The 26611-nt window shown below is 35.7% G+C and overlaps 2 protein-coding genes across 9 annotated transcripts in view; one reads left to right on the top strand and one right to left on the bottom strand.

Annotated features, from left to right (window-relative positions):
* Positions 1-11707, top strand: part of KCNIP4 (potassium voltage-gated channel interacting protein 4) — a 433914-nt gene extending 422207 nt beyond the window's left edge. For all 8 annotated transcript variants that reach the window (XM_074904598.1, XM_074904593.1, XM_074904597.1 and 5 more), the window contains 4 exons: positions 3306-3413; positions 4528-4632; positions 4951-5013; positions 10226-11707. In XM_074904598.1, the coding sequence (XP_074760699.1) occupies positions 3306-3413; positions 4528-4632; positions 4951-5013; positions 10226-10273 (324 nt within the window). In that variant the 3' untranslated portion in view covers positions 10274-11707. The remainder of the gene's footprint in view (positions 1-3305; positions 3414-4527; positions 4633-4950; positions 5014-10225) is intronic.
* A 136-nt stretch (positions 11708-11843) lies between these two features.
* Positions 11844-26301, bottom strand: PACRGL (parkin coregulated like). Its single transcript, XM_074904601.1, has 8 exons — positions 25246-26301; positions 22444-22601; positions 20743-20810; positions 19625-19715; positions 18343-18477; positions 16592-16699; positions 15498-15578; positions 11844-13306 (listed from the first exon to the last, which is right to left on the bottom strand). Exons 2-8 carry the CDS (start codon positions 22582-22584, stop codon positions 13250-13252), a joined length of 681 nt encoding a protein of 226 aa, XP_074760702.1. The 5' UTR covers positions 22585-22601; positions 25246-26301; the 3' UTR covers positions 11844-13249.
* Between the last annotated feature and the right edge of the window lie 310 nt (positions 26302-26611).

Here is a 26611-nt window from a genome sequence, read left to right as displayed (position 1 = left end):
TTGATTCATTTCCAAAATCCTAAGGGCTTAATCCAAAAATGGATTTAGGTGCCTGTCTATCTACTTCTTTTGAACATGACATAAAGGAACATATGATCAGGTAGAATAATTTTAAGCTTTCCTATGGATTTGAGTCAGCACACTATTAAACTTGTTAATTAATTTATTAATGATCTAGTTCTCCCCAAAGATTTACTGAGGGATAAAGCAATCAGAAGGCCATCAACAACTTTTGTAAGAGATAATTAATCACTGCTGAAAAAACCCCGAAATACGAGTTAATCCCAGATGACAACCAGAGGCTCTATACAGCTGTAGTGCAGAACTGAAGTGTGAGCAGGCTGTGATACCGACACACAGAGGCTCCAGTACTGGTGCAGCAAAACTCCGTTTTGCAACCCTTCCGTGAGACTTCCCTCTGTCTTGCAGAATCAAAGAAGTTAGGAACAGGAGAGTTTGGAATGTAATGGAGGTCTTCACAGGTAATAGCACACTCAGCAGGAAGCTACCACATTAGGAAACTGTGGAAGGGAGTAAAGGCAAGTATCAAAGCACAGACTTCTGTGTTTCTAACTTCTCTGTCACAGACTGAAGAGAAACCTGACCTAGAGTTGTGTCTCAGTCCAGTCTAAAACTCCAGAGTTTTAGATTCCTTTGTGACCCTAGATCAGATGCACCTCTCCTCACTAGGTGCCTATCTGAGTGGCATTGTCCCTTTCAGTGGACAGTGTTGTCATCCTTAGGGGATATAAGTGTCCAAGCAATACTGTGAATCTTAGTTCAAGAATAAATACGCTCTAAAAGCAGAATTTCTCTCCCTCCAGAAATCAGAAGTCTAAACCAGGAAGGAAAACACATCTGGGTACTCTAATACTGTAATGGGGACTTGGGTTCATGCTTCGTGCTAAATGGTGTGACTGATTGATGTGTCACTGAGTTGTCAGTAACACGCATATAGACAGACACTTTCTGATCTTAGTGCTGACCTAAGCTTAGCACTGTTGCTTTACTACGTCATTCTGTACTGGATTACAAGCTTAACAGCTAGTATAGCTACACTGCTCCTGACACACACATCACCTTCCACCATGCAGAGCATTTTTCTCTTTGAGAATCTAACCTAAAATACCCTGTGGATTTAGCCTATGTCCACTGAATTGAATATTCTATTTCTATATTATTTTATTGCTATATTCTTCAATTGCGTGAAAGTAAGTTTGTAGAAAAGCTACGCCATCCTAAGTGGTCCTTATTCAATTCATCACAAATTCCTCTTAAGATAAATCCTTTCTGTTGTTCCTGAGATGGACTCCTGCAGAACACTCAAACAAAGGCAATGCACCTGAACTATGTATGATTCTCCAACATGTTGATGAAATATGGAAGGAGATGACCTGCCCTTGCAAAGTTTAGAGCACACATCTGGAAGATTTTTGAGTTGTCTCAGCTTTTATAAGGACATTCAGCACCATACAAAACAGCATAAAGTAAATTCTTTTTTTATGCATAGCTTTTAAAACCAATGATAGAAGGGCAGCCTTGCAAATGGGGATATAAATGATGCCAGGAAGCCAACTAACATATGGGTGGTGCATCACAGAAAGGAAGAAAAAGAAATAATCTGGAAAAGATAAATAGATTTGGTTAAGATAGAATAAATACAAAAATGTTGCTGGTGCCAAATTAAAAATAAATTCAGAGTTCTGAAATATAATACTCTAAGAAAATTAAGTTATTGGAGACCTTTGCAAATGACTTCAGGAAAATCTACGTCAAGAAAGTAAAACAGTGCAGAAAAGATTTGAAGACATGGTACTGAATTAAAAGGGTTAATTGCTAATGCTGTAATGCGGAGAAATCTGCTCTGAATTTCTTGAACATTTTAATACTTAATAGTACATTGTTAAAGATCTGTTTGGAGATTTAACCCTGTGACCCTCAATTAGTCATTGAGCTCTAGACAAGACATGTTGAGCAAAACTCTTCAAGATTCATGTATCTGTTTACCCCAAAGGGCACATATACCAATAAGGCACAAACTTATGACAAAGAAAACCCAGAGCATACCACTTGAATTGTTAAAAAGACTGAAGCTGCCAAAGGAGCTGTCTGTGCCTTCTTAGACCCTCTGAGGCCATGACATCTGTGTATGCTTGACTGTATCAGGCATACTTATTTGTGTGGTGCACCAGACCTTTGTAATTTATGTCAAACCTCACTGCAGTCTTTTCCATTGTTCCTGTTTTAACAAAATGCATAAACTTTGCTGGTGCTGATAAGAAATTTTTCAGCTTTTATTGTCTGTAATGTTACTCTAAGACTTCCTGTATGTCTTTGCCAATGATGTAGAAATGCACATTTAAATATAAGCTCTTGCTGTATTGTGTTCAACCTGTTATGGAGACAGTTTCACAGATTTATGGGTTTACAAGCTTATCAAATATAAGAAGATGGAGGAGACAGGAAAAAAAGAAGCTACTGTTTAAAAAATGTTAACATGCTAAGAAATACTGACAGGTATGAGACATCCCAGTTGATATTTTCTCCAATCTGGAAGATGGTCTCTAAATGTAAATTAGGTTCATGCTGTCAAAAGAGTATTAATTCTGATACAAAAATTCTATAACAAAATACTCTACATATAAATAATCTCAAAAGTCTTCGAATTTTTCTGTGGAATAGCTCTACAGCAATAGAGCACTGGTGGGTCACAAAAGCATTAAGGTAAGTACATGGTCATGTAATAAATGTTATTCCCTATCATATATCCAGTAAAAGGTTTAAGTATTGGGGTGTACTGTAGCATACACACAGTTTCAAATGTTGACTGCAGCAGATTGATCTAAGGTGTCTGGGAACCACATTCATTCCACTTCCAACGAGGTATAGATTTAACAAGCATTTAATGTTCCTTAGTAGATAGTTCTTCCAAAATTGGTCTCCTGTGCTTAGATTAATCTAACTCCCACTTAAGCTTTTTTTTTTGGATCATTAAACCATGAGGATTGCTTTTCCCTGGTATTAAGTTCAACAGGAACTGCTTATGTAAGGCATTGCAGAGAATAAATCCACTAACAGAAAATTATGGTTTATTTTATAGAAAATTACTCAATTTATTAATAATGAGTGTAGCAAACAGTGCCTAGATTGTTAATCATTTAAAAAACCCAGCAACCCTTAACACTTACTGTGAGGCAAAAAAATAGAAACACATTTTTCCAGACTTCTATGCATTATTCTGGAATTCTGAATGTTTGTGAAAAACTGCTCAATTCTAAACTGACCAAGACCTTTTGCCTATTTAGGATTTTGTTATGGGTCTCTCAATTCTACTCCGAGGGACAGTACAGGAGAAACTGAACTGGGCTTTCAATTTGTATGATATAAATAAGGATGGATATATAACTAAAGAGGTAAGGTCTACTTTTTACACTAATCACTGAAACTAAAGGTTGTATGTGTTAAGTTCTGCTTTCAGAGAAGAATGACTTCATTATCAAATTAGACATGGTAACAAATAATTATATATTAAACTAGACATGCTAAAAATAATTTTCTCATTTTAAAGGCATATATAAAACTTGAAAAAGGAAAATCTTCACAGAAATTGTAAAAGGTCAGAATTATTCAGATACAGAAATGTTTGCTTCAACTTATGCCTGTGTATTTGCACATACAGTCACTATAGAATAGTTTGGTAGGATATTTGAACAGAAAAGAATTAATTATGTGGGCTGTAATTGTTACTTATTTTATGAATCTACTTCTAGAAATTTTTACTTGTAACACAATCTATATAAAAAGATTCCTACATCTTTTATTCTGCAATGATTCAAACACATACTTAAATTACAGTGGGACCAAATGAATGCTTTCATAAAAAGATATGTTTTTTTTAATACTGGGTCCTTATGTAAATATATATATATTACACTTATAATTTTACACTTTTAGAAAAACACTTCATGATTATTATAAAAGGGTGATCTATAGAATAATTTCTCAGCATACTGGCAAATTACTTGTTTTTATAATTATTCTTATAGTTTTCACAGGTGACTCTATTAACAAAATTCAAAGCTTTTGATATAAAAGGAGGACTCTGATATATGCTGATGTGTGCATGGGTGTTTCTATTTTCTGTAGAGAAAACTCAGTTATACAAAGCTGATGTGCTTTGACCATTCCCTTGCTGTTACAGAACTTCTTTTCCCATTTAGTTTTATTCACAAGACCTCAGGAGATTCTTCTCACAATCCATAAACTTGCACATACTCTAAATAATATAAAATCAAAATCGTACATCTGCATCTATTTAACAAGTTTATCTATGAAAGCTGAACCAAAATGCTAGAATTTCTAAGAACACAGTAGTTCCTTCCCAAAGCTATTCAGTCATAAAATAACAGGCACAATCTCAAAACTTTATTCTAAAATGTAAATCCTAGAAATCATATATATGTTCTGAGTTAAATCAGTCTCTACAACACACTGTACACTACACAGGCATTTTTTTTTTCTTTTAAGGAAATGCTTGATATCATGAAAGCAATATATGATATGATGGGGAAATGCACCTATCCTGTTCTCAAGGAGGATGCGCCTAGACAACATGTGGAAACATTTTTCCAGGTGGGTCATGTAACATAGGAGCTGAAAAGACTGCTCTGTTAGCAGGTATGGAAAGATTTTCATCGTAACAGTTTTGCATATCCTACCAATTTTGTAATCCTTTTTCTTTGTGGTTCCACCCCAAGTTTCTCAGTTCTACTCATTACACCTTGCTTTTTCAGCCACAAACTCCTTAAGCTTATTCTAGTATATCACTTGCTACATCTTTACAGCCTTGTTCCTAGGCTGACATATAACTGAAACAAGTAACAGAAATTACTTGTTTTACACAGGATTTCAGGAGGATAATAAACATACATTCTTATTCTTTCTGAACAGAAAATGGACAAGAACAAAGATGGAGTTGTTACCATAGATGAATTCATCGAGAGCTGCCAGAAAGTAAGTACCCAATAAGTACTGAATCTGTTGGCTAATGCTATCATAGCGCTACACAGATTTCTGGAGCGACACTGATGGTAATCCTAATACCAGAGACAGTATTTTCCCAAGGTAGAGTATGTATGTACACCATTACACAAAACCACTAAACAATGTAAATAAATTTATGACCTGAATCTGTAGAAGAGATGTTATATGCAAGCTGTCATTGCTTATTAGAAAACTGTGTCCACATCCCTTCTTTCTTTTAACAGTGTTTTGTTTGTACTTGATAGGGAAAAGTTTCTTCACAATCAGAACCGTGCTGGGGAACACATTACTGTTAGAACTGGCATATAGTCACCACAATAATAATAATATTGCTTGAAAATTTATCATCTATAAGAGTGTTTCCTCAAACAGCAAGTCATGACCTGCTGGAGGCCTTAAAAATGGAGAGTGCAAGAAGTTTGCAAAGTGTTGGATGGCAGGAGTTAACAGCAGGCAACTTTCCTCAAGGCAAGAGAGTGAGAACTGATTGTGATTGTGATTATTGGTTACAAGTGTTTATGCACCCCAGGTGGCTGTGATTCTCTGTCTGATTTTAATCCACTGATCCAGCTCTTCTAACTGTGGCTGTTCTGTATATCCTTAGCAATGGGTATTGAGTGGTGTCTTACCTGTCAGCAGCACTCTATTGCATTGACCATGGTTCTAGCTTGTGAGTCTTGTTCAATAGGAATGAAAGGCATTTGCTCTGCTAAAGCTGAGTGATCATCAGAAACAGAGATGAGATTTATTTCCCAGCTGAGGTCTGCAGAGTTCTGGAAGTTAAATGACAGATTAATCTGGATATGACTGCAATTAAGGTGATGGGCTGAATGATTAATTTATGAAGAAAATCAGTACTTTCAGAAGGAATTGCCTGCTTTCCTTTTCCAGTATGTGATTCACAGTTTCTCATGTCTGTTAGATGATTTCTTATTTACTTCTTCTGAGTATTCAGACTACATGTGAGAGACATCGTTCTTATGGTGTGACTTACCTCACCTTCACTTTCTTTTAACATCAAAGGTGGCAATGTTTTTTGATACAAAAAGTATCTTGCTGCCTAAATTTTTGTCTTTCTACCTACTGTGCTTCTGTTAAGACCTCTGAGCTGCAAAGTGTGTAATTCATGTTTATATCAAGATTTGGTTTCAGAAATGAGGTATGGGGTTAGGATTCAATCCAAGACCTCCAAGAAACTGGATTCAGGAGTTACCGTGGCTTCAGCCTGTTCAGGATTAAATTTTTCACAAAGGACAGTAGTGGCTGCTTCCTTTTAAAACAGCTGTAGGCAAACTTTTGTGTCCTAATAGGACTGATCTAAAAAGGTAGGATTCCTTTCTTTCCTCATCATGCAGTGAGTCACATCACTCCAGGAGTGAGGTGTCTCATCTTTCATGAGCATTTAACAATGCCAAAAGCAAAATTAAATAATCCTGTGATCCTTCCTGTAGTAAATTTGCTTGTGTTTTAGACCTGTCATGCAATATTTTTATGTTTTCCATGTTTTCTGGTGATATGGGAATAACAGTAGTTATCATTATTGCCCTTCATTCAGTATCTCTTTTCCAAGCTGCAAAGTGCTCAATCTATTCAATTTTTCCTCCTAGGGAAACTTTAATCACCCTTGGCCCTCTCGCTAGACCACTGCTAGTTCTACTATTACCTTTTGCTTACCAAAATCAGGACAAGGGTACAGCACACCTGCTGCTCCCTAGGCTTTCACAGCTATGACTCTCTGTGACATCTATGAACCCTCCTTTGGCATTAAGGCTGATGTTTGAGCACATCTACTCAAAATCTTCCCTGCCAGTTTTCCTAAGAAACGACTGTACTTCAGACCTTGAAATGGGAATGCCCATTGATGAATAAGGCAGTTGGAGCCATATCTAGTACGTGTGAAAATATGCTAAAGGCATGCAGGGTATGATTGCCAGTCCTAGCTCAAGCTGTGAGACTAAAGTCAAAACACTGCCAGGAGGCAACTGTAAGAAACCCTCAACCAAACTCTAAAGCTCAGATCCTATCCAGTCTGAACCTTAAAATGGACTAGAAGCTTGTTCTGCCAGGGAAAGGCAGCAGGAGTGTTATATTTGAATGATGTCTCAGGCACAAGTTGCCAGTCTCTGAGAAATGCCATTCCTCTATTTTGAGTTGGAAGCCAAATTAGTGGGTCTTAGAAGTACATCCGTTTTACTGGTGTTTTGTACTAAGTAAGGAAAGTGTGGCATGCTTACTTTTAAAACTGAGAAGGAACACAACAGAGAGTATTTGTATACAGAGGCTCCACTTCAGATTCCTCGGATATGTTCCTGAGATTTTTTTTTGTAGCATCAAGAGCCTCTGGTGTGTTCTTAAACACTCATTATACACATGTGTGCCTTTTTTAAAAGGTTTGGCACACCTATCAATGCGGTAGCACTGTACAGCCTGAGGTATACAGTAAGTTCAAGATTCTTTATTTACAGTCCCAATGCAAAGAATGGCCTGTCCATTCACAAAGTGTTGAACAGTTATGAGAGGAATTACAGAGCCTTCAGACTTTAAGTGTGGTCTTCTCTGGTCGCTGGGTATAAGGACGTATCTTTGCCCATGATTAAGAGAGGACAGCAAAGTTGCTTCCCCTCATCGTCCCTCTATCTTGGATAGGGAATGTGTATGACCTGATTTCCCTGCCCTCCCTACCCCACATCCCACCCAGACTCCAGGAGTCTCCCTGCTCCCACAGGAGGAATGTACCATCCTGCCCTAGGTGTGCTGGACCGAGTCCCAGAAAACAGCAGCTGTCTGTCCTGCTTTGTGTAAGTCACCAAATAGCAGAGATAGGTCTTGGGATATCATAGGATGGCTAACTCAAAGGCTAGGTGCCACCCAGTTCCTCACCTGCCTCCTTTCACTGTTTGATGCTGATAGAAAATGGTCTGACTCAGGCATATCTACAGCAATACCATGAAGCACAGGACTAAGGCATGTATGGTGAGGTGAGGTGAATGTCAGGTGAATGACTTAAAGGTCCTTCTGATGATGATAAAAAGGCTTCTGGGATAGATACTTTCTGCAGGAGTAAGTAACCCACTCCATACACAATGCTGATGGTCTGTGTTAGCCTGAAAACAACAAAGGAGCCATCTCAAACCAATAAGAAAACCTTTAAAGTTGGCTTGAAGTTAGGTCAGCTCTGGCAAAGCTCATTCATGCATGTTTTGTGCTTCATATGTACTATACTTCATATGCACTAACACCTCCTAATATCTTGAGTTAGGAATCATTAAACAGATCTATTATGAAAAATTGTTTAGAAAAATGCACTGAAAAAAGGGACAAAGGAGATATACTTGCCAAAGAATTGTAATGCAAGCATCTGCCTTTTTTTTTTCTTTTTTGAAGATGGAAAAAAAAGCCACTAAAAGTCACCATGTTCCAAATATTATGACAAGCCTGTATTTTCTTGTGAAGACTCTTCCCATTTGACTGACTAAAGGAGGGGCATTGGAGGTCTTCTGTATAGAAACAGCAAACTTCAGAAATATGGTGCTGATTTTAGAAAGCTACTAGTTTCATTAGCAATGATACATAGATTACAAAATTGGCAGGAAGTGTCAAACACTTTCTAAATTAAGAGCATGTTGTTTGCTTTGCACATTTGCTGAGCTTAGTTGCCAATGTGTAGACAAAAAACATTTGTAAATAATTAAATGACAAACGATTCCAGTTAAACCAGACTTTACCCTTACATTAATCAGTGATCTTCAACAGTACAATGATGTTTCAAAACAATGCTGTGGGAAAAAGTTAGTTTATTTTAATTCCCAGTAATTTAATATAGTAAATTTCCTACACAAACTTTTTAAGCATCAATCTACGTAACATATTTTTTTAAAATTACACATCATTGCTTTCATAAGTTAGTTTATCAGCACAAAATAGTGTGCAGATCACTTCTTACAGCCACATCACTTGAGATGACATACAGAATCAAAGATAAAAAATGCCACTGTGCATGTTTCATAACATAAATTAAGAAAATTACTCAGACTTGTCATTTTCTACAAAGCAAATCACCCACTAGACTGAACAGTGAATAATTTAACTGGAAATTTATACTGAACATCTGTTATTGGAACATTGATGTACAGAAGGCCTACATATCTATTGGTAGCTGAGAATACTATGAGAAAACCTTTCTAAAAAGTGGGATTCTTATGCACCTTTTTCATTTACTTCCTAAAATACTCTATCAAATTTAGTCTTTTTATTGACTGGAATGATTATCTCTTGAGAAAGTACTGAAGGGTATGCATTCAGATTAAAAAAGAGGATCATTACAGTGGAGACCAGTAAATGCTAAGAGCATGTAATATACTCTTGTATTGTATATATTGTACTATGCAACCAACTGTTGATCCAGAAGTACCACTAAATATGGGCTACTACAAGTAAACTCTTTTTTCTATACATTCAAAGGTAAATCTTACAAAAAAAAAAAAAAAAAAAAAAAGTCCTGACTGCTATGGTTAAGAGTTACTTACTGATAAAAACTGGAGTAGAGTGAGGTACTAGTAAGCATTATGCAGAACTTGAAAGTCAAAGATTTTATTACCTGTGTAATGCAAAGCAATCAGAAGGCAGAAGTAACACTGGAAAGCTGTCAACATCTTTTTGTGTGAACACACAGAAGATGCGAGCTGAGGAGTCAGAGTGTTGCGGTGATATTTGAGGAACTGACCGACTCTAGTTCATGCAAAGATGCACACATTTTAGAGACATCCCTAGCTAAGCAATAGGGTGCCCCAGAATTGCAAAAAGGCTCCTGTGTACAATACACAGCACTAGCAATTTCATGTATGGATTTACAGTTCAGATACAACAACTACTCCTTCAGAATTTATTGTCTACATGTATTTTGTTATACTGGATAGAAACTTTGAGATATTGCAGACTTAATTTTCTTAACATGCTTTCTCGACAGAATTGTTCTGGTTTAATTAATATATAAAAAACCTATTTAAGTGTAGATCAATTAACAGCCTTTTTCTACTAACAATTTCTCCAAATAACCTGAAAAATAATGTTGTTATTAACTAAAATACAGTTAGTTCTACCCAATTTTACTATAGATATTGCCCAGCTACATTTGTAATGGTGTATGATTTTTGTTTTTTTGTTGTGTTTTTTTTTTTTACAGGATGAGAATATAATGCGATCCATGCAGCTCTTTGAAAATGTGATTTAATGAAGACATTAGGTCTACAACTAACGGACAAATATGAGCTATTCTGCAACATTATCTAAAAGATGGATTTCCCACTTTATCATAAATAAAATTACTCAGCTTTACACTGAGACATGTATTATGCAAATAATTTTTTATTATAAACTTTTCCCAACAAAAAAACTTTCTAAATTATACAATTTAGCACTTCAACAGTTGCAACTTTGTTAACAAGATTATTCTGAAAAGTCAGGTTTTTATTTCAAACCCAAACAAAGTAAGACCTTACATTATGCAGCTTCATTACCATTCCAGCCCCTAGATAAAATAGATACTATCACAAGGAGATTAAATAAACTCTCTTAGTTTTGCTACTTATTTGGACTGGATTAAGTTCCAGGTGTTTGCGTGTATTTCTTAAATCTTAGCTTCTAATTTATACAGAGGTATTACCCTGTATTTTGTTTTCACATTTGTATGGTGTAGTCCTCATTTTTTTTGAATAATACTTTGAGTTAAAGTGCTATAATCAATGTGCAATGCACAACTTGCTACAATTTCCTTTAACATTTGACTTGCTTTTCTCTTAAAAAAAAAAAAAAAGCCCCAAACCTAACAAAATAGATAACTTGAGAGGAAGAACTGTTATAGAACAAAAAAAGAAATTGCTTATAGGTAGATATACTCCCTAACAAATACGAGTAAGCTTCTATCTATCACACTTACCTAGTAAATCTGCAATTAATTTATCATTACATGAGTATCAGGAGTCCTACATACTGTATTTCTAATTCTTCTTGGACGTGTCTGCAAAGTTCTTTACTTAAAATTAAGGATCTTCTGACTTTTCATGAAGAAACCTTAACTGGATCCCAACACCGTTTTCATGAGTACATGTCTTTCGGTCTTTAATGAAGAAAAAGACATGAACTTCTGAAACTTCCATCCCATTTCGGTGCTCAGAATGAGTATCACTGTGTAGTAACATCTACTAATAATGACTGCTAGACAAGCTAACATCTGTTTCAGCTTTTTGTAATATCTTTAATTATGAAACAGAATCAGAAAAAAATTGGAAACCTTAGCTGTGTATCATCTATATGTGATAAATGCATTGCATTTTTTTTAGGAACATTTCTTCATTAAGATTGGAGCTACCTGAATTCTGAACCTAGAAAGATTTTTCTAAAAAACTACATACCTAAAAACATAATATTGCCCCCCCCCTCCATGTAATTTTTAAGATATATTGTCCACAGATTTTATGCCAATACTTTGAAATAGGTGAAATGCTATCAGAAATAGGCCAATCTTCATTGTCACATTGCTGCAGAAAATGTGAAAGGGGATTAATGAAGTAGAAAGAATGTTGCAAGCATTTTTTTGCAAAAATAAATCAGGTATCTATTCTGGTGTAGAGATGGGATGTTAGAAGCATGTTGAAGGCTGCTCTGCTATCACCAGTGTAGGATAAGAGTAGTACAATACATGTACACCTGAAATCTGCTGTAGCGTGTTTGTGTAAACTAAATGTGCACATTTTGTAAAAAAAAAAAAATAAAGTAAACATGAAGAAAAACAAGCAGCATGGTCGATTTTTTTAGTTATTAAATAAATAATTGTAATTCTTCAAATTAAACATTTTTGCTAACAACATTTATTTTTTTAAAAAAGCTTAAGTAAATAGGTCTTGAGTTAGCACAGTTCTGATCTCAGCAGAGATTGTAGCACAGTCCTGAAATAAATTTAGTTTAGCCAAGTAGTGGTAATTTAAAAAAAATTCTGAAAATTCTTTCCCATGACAGACTTTCTTACTACCCTGTGCAACAGCATCATCTGATAACTAAAAAACTACCTTTCAACAACTTTAAATTCTGGAACTGAATTTACCTCAGGGGAAAAAGTTCTACAGCAAGTTTTGTTACTTCAGTCAGCTCTCCCTCACAGAGCAACTCAAATATCTGTAACAACATGAATCCTGAACAGTATTTTTTACAAGACCTGTTAGGAGTTATATTGCAAACAAGTTCAAATATGATCATGAAGAAACACTGCACTCTACAATGCTTGTCAGCCAGTTAAGCTTGCTTCTGCGATCTTTTTACTGTCTTTAACTCATATTTTTTTCATAGCTTCCACGTTCAGAAGTTTATTAGCTTGTCTGGAGCTGAATTCACAAGCTAGTCCCAAGCATATTTGTGACATTACAGAACTCAATGCAAAGGGAGCACAGCGTAAATCCTCCAAAGTTGCCTCCTACCTCTAGCTCACATTCAGTAGGCTCAAAGCTAACTGGAACTAATTGGTCAAGCAAAACCTAGGCTGTGGCTATCAGAAACCTGATACCTTTCTACTGTATTCTCCAGAACCTTGCCAGCTTCTCAAAACAGTGTGCTGAGAATAATGCATTGAGCAAGTTCAGTTTTGCAGCATATGCTACCTGTTTAGTGCGTTCAACTTCATAGCTTTAAAAGCTGACTCTCAAGAAGTCTAGGAGTGCTCATAATTCTATGTCTCATCCAGCAAATCCTGATGAACCCAAACTGCATCCATCTGTGCCTGTGGCACAAAATAAATTACATGTTTCAAAATATATATGTAGTTTAACAAAAAGTTAGTTATTATTTAAGTAATTACAGCCACATTATTTTACATCACACAAACATACAAAACAAATTAAGCACTACAGCTATATTAAATGAAATTATACTTTACAACAACATAAGAATCAATATTTACTCTTTTTTTTAAATAATAGCCAGTAGTCCACATCACTGTAAGCACAATACATACACAAATAGCAGTCCATAGAGAGAGAGCATTATTTTAAATAGTCTTCCATAATTACATATTCACAAACTGATAGGACTTTTCCCACTCTCCATCATGCTGAAGAATTGTGATTATTTTAAGATTCATACCCCAAGTGTAAGTTATGTTCACAGACAGTTTCTTTCCAAACTTCATCTTACAGTAAAATCACTACATTATTCTTGTTCAAGAGAAGATAGAACAATAGGTTGGAATTTTAGATTTGATGATAGCCACAGTTGCCTGTTGATGCAAATAAACCAAATTTAAACAAAATAAGGAGCACTAGCACTACATGTGAGAGTATATATATACAGCCCCTATAATTTGCATAATTCACAACTTTTACTTAATTATCTTTGTTACTATCAAACAGTAGAAAACTAAAAAGTTAGTATTTGCTGAGAAATTTACTGTCAAAAGGGCTGACAAAATGAACCATTGTGATAACTAATGCTGAAGAGTAAACATCCAAGAAAAGATACATATAAACTTACCTAAAGTACCCAGTACCTAAAACTGGGCATAAATATACACATGAAATAATATGGATTTTTGAATAGTGGAGTGATATTCTGGAAAGGACTTCCAATAAAATTAAGAATCATATACATTATAACTCATTTAGAATAGAAATTTGCTAAATTCATTAACTGGATTATATAATATTGCTTGTAATCACAATTTAGGAGTTTGTTTCCAGTTTTCTGCTCTATTTTACTTTAATATTTTAAAAAGACACACAGAAAGACCTACTCACGAATCAGTAAGACTACAAGAAATCAGAGGACAGACAGAAGAATTAGAGGTTAATGATTCACTGGATTAGTTACATTATCTAGACGTAAATTTTCAGAACACCAAGATTATATCTCATCTTAGGACAAGAAAAGGAGACAAGACCTTTCCTTGTCTCACTACATATAAATAAAAAACTCTCATGCTTCTTTATTTGTCGTGGCGTTTTCAAGTCTGTAATATGAACATTGCTACTGCCCTTAAATGAATATGAGCACACATTAAAAAATGAAGTCGTGTCTACTGATTATTTGAATGCCTACTGATTAAGGCCCACAGGCTCGGAACTGGTAGACCTATATTTATGGTACCTACCCTTTAGGTTATTCCTATCTTTATCAATGACCATTTAATATAATACATGAAAGTGTTCATAGCGTCAAGAAAGCAAATAATTTTCACTTCTAGATGAATATCCAAGCCAATACTCTCACTTTTTCTTCTCTTCTTTCTGCACAATGCACAGCACAATAGAAAACGGCAACAGAATGTTCAGCAGAAAAATATTCTGCCATTTATTACTTAAAGCATTTTTTTGATTTATAGCAATTGCAGATCTAACCTCTGGGTTAACCAGGGTGGGCTGGAATGGGAGTATCTAATTTCCTCAGTAGGTGACCTAAACAATATGCTATTAGTAGGAATGAGTAGGCATCATCAACAGCAAAAAAATATCTTTTAGCAGAAGTAAATCCTGTTAAGAAAAGTATTCAGGCTCAAAAAGGGGAACATGAAGCCTGCATCCCAGGTATACTGAAGCAAGACAAATATTCAGCCTGAGTCAGGTGTCAATATTCTAGAAGGAGACAATTACCAGTTGACATCTGGTGAATTCCTGGATCACTCTTCATAGGCAACTAGCCTACCCTATGGTCTGTGCAAGAAACTCACATGCTTTACTCAGCATAAGCATCTAAGTGCTGCAATACCTAACTTGAAGCAAGGACTTATACTAGGTATCCTGGATCTTACTCCATGCAACTAACCCATTTGTCACACCAGTTCAAACCCTGGAAAAAAAAATTTAGACTTTCTAGAGAAATGAAGAATTTTAAGAAAGAACAGCAAGTATCTCATTTAACCACTAAGTCTGCATAAGCTTCCCACCAAGGGCAATAAAATGTTCCAATCAAATATCATGGGTAGGGATCCACATGGATGCATACTTCCTCCTGAAAAGAGTTCTCCTGAATGGGGCGTGGTGTGCTGTGCTCTAAGAGTTCAGCCATGCAGCTGCTTATGTAGGTGTGGATCCCTTGAAATATGTAATGAGACATACTCCTGTACTTCCTGCTCAGATATTAAAACAATGGAGAATACAAATGAAATGTGTGAGATAAAAAAATGGGAGACAACAAAATCTAACTGGCAAAATATGGATTACCCAGAGTAGCATTAATGCAATTTCTGTTACCACTTTAGTCAAACAGTCAAACTGTTTTATTATGGACCGGAACACAACTGCTAATTGCCACAGTGCAAAATCCTGTGTTTTATGCAATATGAGTAGTTGTGACATTGAAAAATAAGCAGTTTTCAGAAGTGAGTTCTTAATCTGAAAGCCAGAGTTGGAAGTTGTTTTGGCAAAGCTGCATTCAAATGTGAAAATTACAGAACAATCACTTGATCAACTCACCTTCCCACCATATTGCTCCAACTTTTGTAAAGCAACAGTAATTTTTTCTCTAAATTTCTTGTGCATCAATCTCCTTGAAAGCTATTGGAAAAGTAAAATCATAAAGCAAAATAAAAAGGGTTGCTGCACAGTATAGTACAATATATGCAAAGCAGTCAATATAATTGTATTTTATTACTTTATTTCCTCTTATCTTTGTAAAATTAAACCGAAAAACCCCATTGCTTTATAGCTTGTAACTGACGTCAAAGTACGGAACTCAGTTAAGGTAAAAGGAATAAAATGTTAACTGATGATAAACAAATTCAAAGAAAACTCAGCTGTTAGCCAAAAAGAATACTTATTTTTTTGCTTTTAGCAAACAAATTTTAAAAAGGTATCAACCTTAAAAAAAGTCATTCTTAAAGTGCTGTCTGCATGAAAATTTAACACATTTTTCATGTGTGCTGAAAGAGATTTATTATATTTATTTATTATTATATACTTTAAAAAAAAACGATTGCAATTTCACTCTTCTGCATTGGATGTCTAAAAGGTCCTTTTATTTGCTGTAAAAGTGCACTTCAGAAGCAGGCTAAATGAAACCATGTAAAGCCTGTCTGACAGAGGAAGAATGTTTACAGGACTCAGTATAAAAATACTTTCCATAATCCTACTCTGAGTTTATTTAATGAAAACTATCTTGTCCAGAATTCCCATTTGAAAGAAGTGGGAATATTTGCCTATGTTAATTTATTGAAACTTTCATGGATTTTTAAAAATATTTACACTTAAAATGCAAAACTCATTTTGCAATAAACACAAACTTACCTTCAAAACATAGCATCTATTTCACCTCAAGCTTGAAGCTGCATCTTTTTTAAATACTAAAGGCAACAGTTCCATTATTCTCCAATTTATATTACCAACAGGTTTTGCACCTTGCTAGAACTTTTTAAGTCACCATATTATTGTGGAATGATGAATATATGAAGTAATGCTTTTCACGGAACTGTTGAGCCCTCTGCTGTATCTGTGCAGATATTGTAGTAAACATTTCAACAAAAGAACCATAAAAATGTAGATTATTTTTTACTACAGCATTAAAAACTTACATTTGTGAGTAGATGCTTAAGATGGCAATTAAGGGATGGGCCAACAACAGCACTCAGTTGAACTAAAGCATCCAATCCCCTTCCAAATACCTCATCATCCGAATGGGCCTTCAGAGGGGCAAAAAGAAAATCCTGTTAGTAATATGCAGACAAATGCACAAGTTCTTCAAAACTGCAATCTCTACATTAGGTTTGAATATAGTATTTTTAAAAATTAAACCTACTGTGCAACTGCTAATTGTTATAATGTTACAAGTTTAGAAATACAATATGACTGAATATTAGTATCTAGAGGTAACATTTAAAAACAGAATTCTACTTTTGAAGTACAAAACAAAGGTATCCACAAAATGTCAGTGGAACTCTTGCATTTCTGAGACAAGGAAAATAATAATTTGTTATTGATGAAATAGAAAATTCAGCAGGCAAACCAGTTTGCTACACGAACGATTTAGTGCTTCACAGTGTATGAGAAAGAGCCCTTCAAATGGAGGTATGTTGAAATTGGGAGACAACATTTTAGTTACAAACGTAATGAATTCAGGGTCATTTCAATGTAATTCATAACAATAATTGTCTTTGTTGGGGAAACACAGGAGCCAATGACTTTCTGGTTCAATTAATTTAGTCCCCTGCCAACCACAGCTTTGTCACCTGCCAGTGATTATGAGGCTCTTATCTACTCCTAGGGTGCTTTGTCATCTTTATTACTCCCATGGGAAGGTTCTTCTATACCTGCGTTCTCTAATGGTTTAGTGATCTCGCTCTCCCTTTAGCAGAGAAATTAATTCATAACAATTGATTTTGTTCTTGTACTAACACTGACACTTATTTAAACATTTTTCCATTCTGAAATTTGAGTCCTGAACTTTTTTTTAACTAGAAGTCATCGACTGCTTGTGTAGTAGAAGGTTTAACAAGACTTTATACCAAAACAGTGCAACGATTAAAATTATCAGATGAATAACAGTAATTGGAAGAACAGACAAGAGTAATTTTTCTAATTTTGTCTTCCAATCTAAACCAAAGATACTGGTAACACAGAGTTCTGATCTTCTATTACACCTCTTGATCTGAGATCATAACGAATTTTCAAACTTTCAGCCATTTCTATAAAACCAGAACTGAAACACAACTATGTTAAAGGACAGCAAGCAGCTGAAACAGAAAAGGGCTCTGAAAGATAAGAAAAAGATACAAAAGAGATTACCTTCAACGCCAATACTTTTACCTCACGTTATTTTCTGAAGGAGTGGAAAAGTTAAAACCCTTTTAAAAATTAAGAATACGACCTCAAACATTTTAATTGTATTCTTCCCTTTTCCTCATTGGTATATACTGTTTTATCTTTGTAGCATGTCTTGAATTTTTAAATGTAACAGATGAGTATTTATTCCCGCATCTCCATTTTTCTTCACCTTGACTTTTACTTTTATTTGCAAGTTACTATGTGAATATATCTGCTCATATTCAGATCTTTAATACAGCATTTCAACAGATTTTTCCATAGCTACTGTCATATGGCTATACAAGGAGTTGCCATCTGAATGAATTTACAGTTACAGACATATTTAACATATAAAACCAAGGCAGGGTTAACATGAGAAAAAGAAACTATTCCCACCCCCAACCCAAAAGCCCATGCAATATATTTATCACATCAGTATTTCCCATGTAGTCGTCACCAGCACAAGAAAAAAGAAAAATAAAATCAAACCCATTAAAATCTCTGCATGAAGAGTAAGACATACCAATGCAGTCTTTAACACTGGAACTAGACGAGGCAACAAGGGAATTGCTTTTTCGGTAGCACCTTCAACCATAAGTAATTCTTTAAAACCCTCCTTTGAAACAAATGTATAGGGATGTTTTGTCTCTCTTAGACCCTGTTGCAAATGTAAAACATGTTTGCTTAATAGTGAGCCTTCTTTTAAACAAAAACACATTAAAAAGTTCCACATGGCAGCAAGATAATGTTTAGATTTCCTTACATCAGTTCAAAACATAAAATACACTAACTCCACCATGTGGAGCCATTGAGTACAACTCTGCTCAGAGAATATTTATTTGTCTCTTAGAAAATTGAATATTAAAACTCATATTATGAATACTGCCAATTCAGTTGATATTTGTACTTCACTACCTTTAATCTAACTAACCAAGGTAATTTTTTTTACAATACCATGAACAAGTATAGGCTATATTTCTAAATGGTTTTCATCCTCTGAAGAAAAAAAAAGCCTAGAAGGTGAGCTATGGAAGGAAAGACACTCTCATTACATACACCCCTCTGCAAGATCAAAAACTTGCAGTTGGTATGAATAAGCACTTCTAGTGAAGACCTGACTGGCAGAACTCAAAAATTTAAAACCGTATGGCTGAAGTCTTTCTTCCTTCCATAATAGAAGCTATCAATTACTTTAGGAATTGACAGATTTGTTTAATCTTAGCAAAAAAATATATATATAAAAAAAGCCACCTTTAGAGTGTGCACTTTATTCCATCTACGATACTGAATTCAACATTTATTTAGACTCCTGAAACATATTTGGTGATAAATGTCACAGATGAGGCTGAGAAAACAGAAGCCTTAACATAATGTATAGTATTTCTTTTTCACTTACTTACAGGATGCTATTTCCACTGTATTAGTTCAATCTATTGAGGAGAGCACTCTTACTTCAGTAAGTAGGCTTTATATACAAAAGGAATCAAAATAATTTTGTTTACAAAAGACCCTGCAAAGCCACAAATGGACTGAAGTGTTTCATTCAACAGCTGGGAATCTGAGATGCAGTCTTGTATTTGGCCAGTATCTCAAAGATTAAATAGCTCTACCTAGCTGTCCCAGAACTTTCTAAAGAACTACAAATGGCATGTTCATGACTATCTTCATTTACACAAGATCTCACAAAAGTTTTTTTTATGTTTCCCTAGTAGGTGAGTCTAAGTTAGCTAGCTTATCTTGCTACAAAATGCCATTTGCAATTAGGAAATTCTGCATCTTTAACTTTGCAAGAAAATTGAGCTTACCTCTGCCAATGTTACAAGAAGAGGATCAAAGGGAACAGTTTCAGGAAGGCATTCCCACTGCAGTCTGTGCTTTACTGAGCCATGTACTAACCTATATAAAGAATAAAGTTTTAACAAATTAACATATAATAATAATTTATTGTTAACACTATTCACTTTAAATACATCACCAATTGGTTTGCAATATTACTATAATGTTATATACACAATTTCAATACATACTGCTCTCCTTAGTCACATGTATAATGGTATTTACCAGTGCTGCAATTATAATTCCCAAATATGGCAATTTTCAAAATTCTGCTTCTAATCACATAGAAATCAGAAAGCAAAAGTTATAAAAATTATAGATGCCTCTCGTACTGACACAGGATGCTTTGCCAAGTTACTTATTTTGATAAATATCAAGAAATGTTTACCTCTGATAACAATTGGTAAGGAAAATCAATTGAAACTGAAAGAAAATCATATTGGAATTCATGAATTACTGCTAAGATACAGATAAAGGCTATGTATTAATGATTGTTTTATACATGTATATGCATGTATTAATGATTACTTAAATTTTTTATAAGTAATTCTACATGCACTTGACAAAATAGTAAAGTGCTTATTGTCCAGGCAAATATATAGTAGACAAAAGTTACTTAATATACCACAAACTTACATAGAAGTAGTTTTCTTAATATCTGCTATTGCTGACAACTACAGAATTGGAATATTCAAGAAAATGTCATCATACTACTTCAGTCAAAAAAGGACTGCAAGATGTCTACTTAGTAAAATGGCACTAACCTTACTGTCTTTGTTAGTAGGGAGAAATAAATTCCATTACTTGAAGAAATCAACTTCATTCATGGAAGATGAAGCAAACCAAATCTACAAATACTTAGCTATTCTTTAAAAATGCAGCTTCAGTATTAACAGAGCATAAAAAAAAGAACCAAAAGACAGTCTCAAAGATATGGAAAATTTCTGAAACGTTTCAGAAATCTTTTCAGAAATGAATGGAATCAAACAGCCTAACTAAAAGATCAAACATGAATAGATGTATTTCAAACCTGTGTAATTCTACCTAACCATTATATATTTAGTAAATATAAACAAAACCAACACACCTGCAGGGAATGCCACCTTTAGCATATATAGCAGCAAATGTAGAAGGTGGTTGAGAATAGGCACTAAACTGTGAAGACAGAAAAAAAAAAAAAAATTATTTGTAACAGTATTGTTTGATAACTATTACGTATATGTTAAAACTGCAGTTTACCAAAAAAGAACTTAGTTTTATGATTTTAAAACTAATTAAAAGAAGAACTGCAGCTATGGTGGAAAACATATATGGTACATTTGTCAGAAAACTGCTTTTCAGAATTGTCTGCCTAGGAAGTTGTGAAACTTGATAAATAATACAGAATCAATGCTCTCCTGATGAAATACCTTTATTTTTCTATTTTCTCTTGCAAACCTTAACACTCTCCCTAACAAATTAAGGACCTCTCACTTTCCTGATCATAGAATCATAGAATGGTTTGGATTGGAAGGGACCTTAAAGATCATCTAGTTCCACTCTCCCACTCCTCCTGCCATGGGCAGAGTCACCTTCCACTAGATCAATAGATGCTTCCACTAGATGCTCTGATTGTTGTTATATTGGTAACACGCAGAAGGCATACCATTCTGATCTCAGTCTAGACAAAAGTACAAAGTGGCAAGATGTGGGAAAAACACCAAATGTTGGGCAAGATGGTATGAGGGCACTGGAAATCAGTAGGGAGGTTCATACTGGGTGAGAATCTAAGAAGGACTCACTGGAGGAGGAAACTAGGAGCTTCATGGGAGGAAAGCCTGCATAAAGTTGTTTTTTATCACATACACGCTTCTTATGCATATGAACTATGAAATTATTTATTAGAGTTATAATTCAGTGCTACTTCCCAGATTAAACACCTTATCACAAAGCATATAGCAGGAAATACAATGAAATCTTAATTTTTATCTTTCAGTGTTTGAATCTACATTGTTAAAATTATGTGCATGATTTGATGACTTCTTGGTTTAATTAAGTCATTGTATTACTTGCAAAAAAAATTTCAAGAAAAAAAATGCCCACATAAAAGTATTCAGCCTCTGTTTACAGCAAACTAGTATCTCTCCAAAGTACACCTGTATTTAGGCCATTTTCCAAAAAGTCTGTGACAATACTAATTGTTTGGCTAAAATGGCGCAATGGTGAGTTATAATTCACCCACTCAAAGCTAGTTCTCCAGGCACAGGGTTTCTGTGAAATAAACAACTGTTTTCATCAGTGTTCTCCTGAGAGCTCAAACTCTTCCCAAAGTATTATGTACTTGGAAGTTTCAAGTAATGTTTGCTATTAAATTGATAGATTTTATGAAGTCTTGATCATCTTCAAGATGCTAACAGATTTTTGGGTTTCATTGCATAACTGAGATCAATTCCTCTAAAGCAGCAAGTACCAAATTTTATAACTATACCAAAAAAAACCCAACTCTTTTTAATTCTTAGCTCTAAATCTCTTTTTAGGCCAAAAACACACAGAAAATAAAAAAGTTAACATCCAAGCCACAATTGTACCAAACCCCCTTTTTTAAAAAAAGTAATAAATATGTTACACCTCAGGCACTTAAACTTAGAAATCAGGGCATGTATGATTAATAACACGAGTTTAATTTACATTTACATTTACATAACAGGACCAGAAGAATCATGTCCTGCATGTATTTAATCAAGTAAGGCAATTCCTTCCAACAAGAGTTCTGTTTTAAACAAACAGAAAACCCACCACCAATACATACTGGATCAATAGTTTTAGGATTCAGCTTGTCACTAGGCTTTGGCTGTGGTTTAATTGCAGGTTCTTCAGAACGTGGCAAAGGAGAAGATGTCTTGCTTTTCTGTACTGCAGTCTTTGGTTTTATTTGGATGCCCGATGACATTCTTAGAACACTGTTTCCTAGAATAGAAAAAGATTAAAAACAAAATAATTGTCATTCCTATATGACATAATATCACCGGTTAGATTCACCAGGTCCAAAGACTGACATGAACAATAATCAAGAAAATATAGTGAATAGAATAAGTGTACTAGAAAATAAATGCTTATTCTTATATATCCTGCACAGTGCATGGGCTAATTTTAACAGTCTTATCACTTTCATGATAAGAATATATCTTATATATTATCACTTATATCACTTATCATCTTTCAAATGCACACTTTCCTAATCCTGAGCTGCTCCCCTTTACTTCTGTACTTTGAGATTTACAGCAGAATGGAAATTAGCTACAGTCTGCCTTTAGGTAGCCTACAGAAATCTGAGCAGCAGTATGGTGCTCAGGAGAACAGCCCAGAGTGAAATAGGCTGGCTGGGTACAGTTACAGCAGAAGACAGTAACAAGCTGAGGAATGGCCAGGATGAAGAAATGAACAGAAGAGCAAGTAGATTCAGGACACAAAAAACAAAGTAGAATCAATAAGAGAAGAAAACAGAAGTGTAAAGCAGCAAAGAAAGAACATGAAAAATTAATTTAAATTCTATTAAGAATGAAAGTATTTTGTTAAAAAAAATGAAAAAAAATCTTGCTGTATACATCCTTAAATACTGGTTTAGGTACACATATCTTCCAAACGTTAATGCACCAGCTACATGTGTTACTATAAATGTATGTAATTGAGTTAAAATGTCCCTAATAAAAATAATAGTCTAGCCTGACACTATGATGAATAATACAAATTATTCCTGGGAAAAGAAAGGTTTTCAAATGTTAATAAAGTTATAAAGTGTGAAAATGCTAGTTTTGAATATTATTAATGTTCATGCTGTGGTGTACTCTGGATGGAGAAAACAATTTAGTAAATAAGAAATCCCATTCTTTTAGTAAATGAGAAATGACACTATATAGAAATTAGAACAATAGGACACAAGTTAAATAAACAAACATCGCCACAAGGATGAGCAGGGTGCTTGCCATCCATCCATCACCTTTTGCAAGTTGATGGCACTTGTTTTTGTCAACAACATGATTAAATTCCAGATACTGACATCAGGATGAACTAGACAGGCAGTTTTTTTGCCATGCTACTTCCACACCCTCAGCTCTATAAACGACCTGCCCTAATCTCTGCCAGGGTCTTGTACATGCAGTCCTTGTTTAGCTTGGTTATTCTAATTCTTCCCTCCAAACAGAAATTCCAGTCAGGTACTTCTGTCATTATCTAAATGACTAAATCTTTAGGATTACTTCTGTTTCTAGTAAGAAGTGATAAGGTCCAGGCACTTGTGTAGATAATGCTATGTCCTTATGACTTGTAGCAAGTACTAAACGTGGTGCCTAAATCTTACTAAATGTTAAGAAACAATATATAGTATTGATTATTAGCTAAAACACAAATACAAAGCAAAACTAAAATTGAAAGTTTAAATCAATACTTCTTGACTGATGATTCAATCAGAACTAGTGATTCAAACCAGTTCACCCACTGCACATTGTTTTCTCTTTCCTACTGTTTTCAGAATACAGCCTGTCTCCAGTGACATTTTTTTTAAAAGAGAAATTAACATACCACAATTAGAGTATTAAGTCTCTTCACAACACACAAAAACTTACATGACACTTATGGGAACTATTCTGTTTGTAAAACGCAAATTATTAAAACCAGAAATAATTCAAAGCACTAAAAGACAAATAGCATAGAAAATTTATGGATTTTATAAGTGCCAGCTTATTATCACAACACTCTAATCACATTAGAGTTAGAAAACACAGTTTTAACTATCAGAAAAATAAGAATCAAAATGGTTTTACACTATAAAAACACCAGGTAAATTCTTGACATTAGCATAATAGATCACAAAATAGTGCTATCAGTGTCAACCTTAGAAATGTACAATTGCTCAGAATGCGAACAGTCATCTTGCTAATAATAACATTAAATATTTTTCTCAGAAAAGTATTCAGAAGTAATTCAGATGGATTTAAATTCTCTTCCAAGAAGTAATCAAGATACATGCCAATGACATTACTAAGGTTTTAATTAATGACAAAATATTTCTAGATGCATTTGAGAAGTCACTGGCTTGACCATCAGAGAAAGTAAACAATAAAAGCTGTGACAACAGGCAGGAACAATGTTTTAGCCCATTGAGACAAAAGTAAAGATAGGAGTAAAAGACAGTGATAACGGTTTTGTAAAAACGCAGCTGAGCTAACAGGTCTATGTATTGGCAGAGGAGGAGATGGCAGATAGTGGAAGAAGGACTTTTGATAAGGAGATCTCGGTCTTCAGAGCAAGATGAAAGTTCCTGTGTAGTCAAGAGCTGGGAGAGTCACACACATTTGTAGAGATCAGACAGCACAAATCTAGTTGGGACTCAAACGAGTGACATACAAGGTTTGCTACAGAAGTGAACCATCCTACTGGCAGACGACAGACTTCAAGCAAAGGACAGAAATCGTTAAATAGAAATAGAACAAGCACCGTTAAAAGACATGTTTCAAAGGAGGAAAAGTGCGACCTGGAGTTTGGGTTCTAGGAGTCACTTAAGAAAGGCGGAACGAAAGTAAGTAGGATTTTAAAGGCGAGGTTGTTCCCTTACCCTCGTGAGTGTCAACTCTCCCGGAGCGCAGCTAGGGCAGAGAACGAAAGAGATACGGGGCGTCAAGCACCGTAAGAGGCCTGAACAGAAAGCTCTGGCAAGTTACCCCAGAGCCGCCGGACCGATTCTCGCCGACACCGCGGGACATGGAGCCCCAGCGACACGCAAGCCGCTCCTCCGGCCCCTCTCCCCTCCCCACACCTCCCACTCTCTCGCGGGGAAGCCCAGACGAGGCGGCCAGAGAGGAGCGCGGGGCCGCTGGGCGGCGGGATCCCCCCTTGTCCGGCCGCGCGGGCCCCGAGCGCTCCCTGCGGGGCGGCCGGAGGGGGCCCGGCCCCACGCAGCGCTCCCGGCCGCCCGCACCGACACCCCCGGACCTGCCGGGCGGGCAGCGGCGCGACCGCAGACGCTTCCTGCCGGTTGCCAGGGAAACTACGGGCCGCCGAGAGCCCAACCTTCCGCACAGCCCGGGCCCGGGCCGGGGCGCGCCCGCAGCGGTAAGATGGCTGCGGCGGCCGGGCGGGCCCTCGGGCCTACCCCGAGCATCGGCCGGGCGGGCTGGAAGCCGTGGCGGCGGCTCTGACGGGGCAGCTTGGCCGCTGGGAAGTGCCGGGGAGCTGAGGCACCGTCTGCTGCTCATCAGAGTTCAGTACGTGCTGAAGGAAGAACGAAAATTAGATTAAAAGGCTGATTTTTTTTTTTTTTTATTGTCAACCTGTGTTTGCGATGAGAATGGGCATGGTAAATTTTCGGATCACATTGCCGCTCATTTTTAACAACTTTCTTAATAGCTTCCCAGCTAAAACAGATTTGGGAAATACTTTATTTTGGTTTTATTTTTGTGGGACAAAAGTTTGGCTTTCAGGCATGGGCCCACATTCCCATTTGTGATCATTTTTGTTTACAGTGATAGTTAATTTTAGTTATTTTTTTCAGAAAATCCACTCATACAGTACTGAAATGTCTGTCACAAGTACACTATTTGTTCATACACCATCACATCTGATTGTGGTAAATGACCTTTTGGGTAAAAGGGTACTTTTTTTATTATTTTTTTCTCCGTGGACCCTATAAATCATGAGAGTGCTTTCTTGCTTCAAGAGATGTGTTTATTCTTTCATGTACTCAACAATAAACGTCCAAGCAAGATGATTTCCTGGTTTGCTTAGATTATGTGGGATGTAATCTTTACACCGTTGCATTCTTTCTTCTGTGATTTTTGATAAGGAAAGAATGAGACTACAAGTGGGTAAGAGGCAACTTTGTAGGTTTTGCACAAAAAAACAGGAAAATGCACAGACAGTGTTGAAAAGTACTTGACTATTTGAAAACTAATGTCAGCATTAGATTTTGGCCAATGGTGGCA

The sequence above is a fragment of the Athene noctua genome, chromosome 4 (assembly GCF_965140245.1).
Source record: "Athene noctua chromosome 4, bAthNoc1.hap1.1, whole genome shotgun sequence".
In the NCBI taxonomy this organism is placed as follows: domain Eukaryota; kingdom Metazoa; phylum Chordata; class Aves; order Strigiformes; family Strigidae; genus Athene; species Athene noctua.
The sequence above is the reverse complement of the archived record's forward strand: the minus strand, read 5'-3'. Positions and strand labels throughout refer to the sequence as shown.

Bases quoted from the DNA above. Each gene is read 5' to 3' on its own strand.
- PACRGL (XM_074904601.1), bottom strand. From the start codon at position 22,584: ATGTCATCGGGCATCCAAATAAAACCAAAGACTGCAGTACAGAAAAGC. The intron at 18,478-19,624 runs GTAAGCTCAATT...CATTTGCAACAG, and splicing joins TTCTTGTAACATTGGCAGAG to GGTCTAAGAGAGACAAAACA. The intron at 13,307-15,497 runs GTGAGTTGATCA...TTGCATCAACAG, and splicing joins TGGAGCAATATGGTGGGAAG to GCAACTGTGGCTATCATCAA.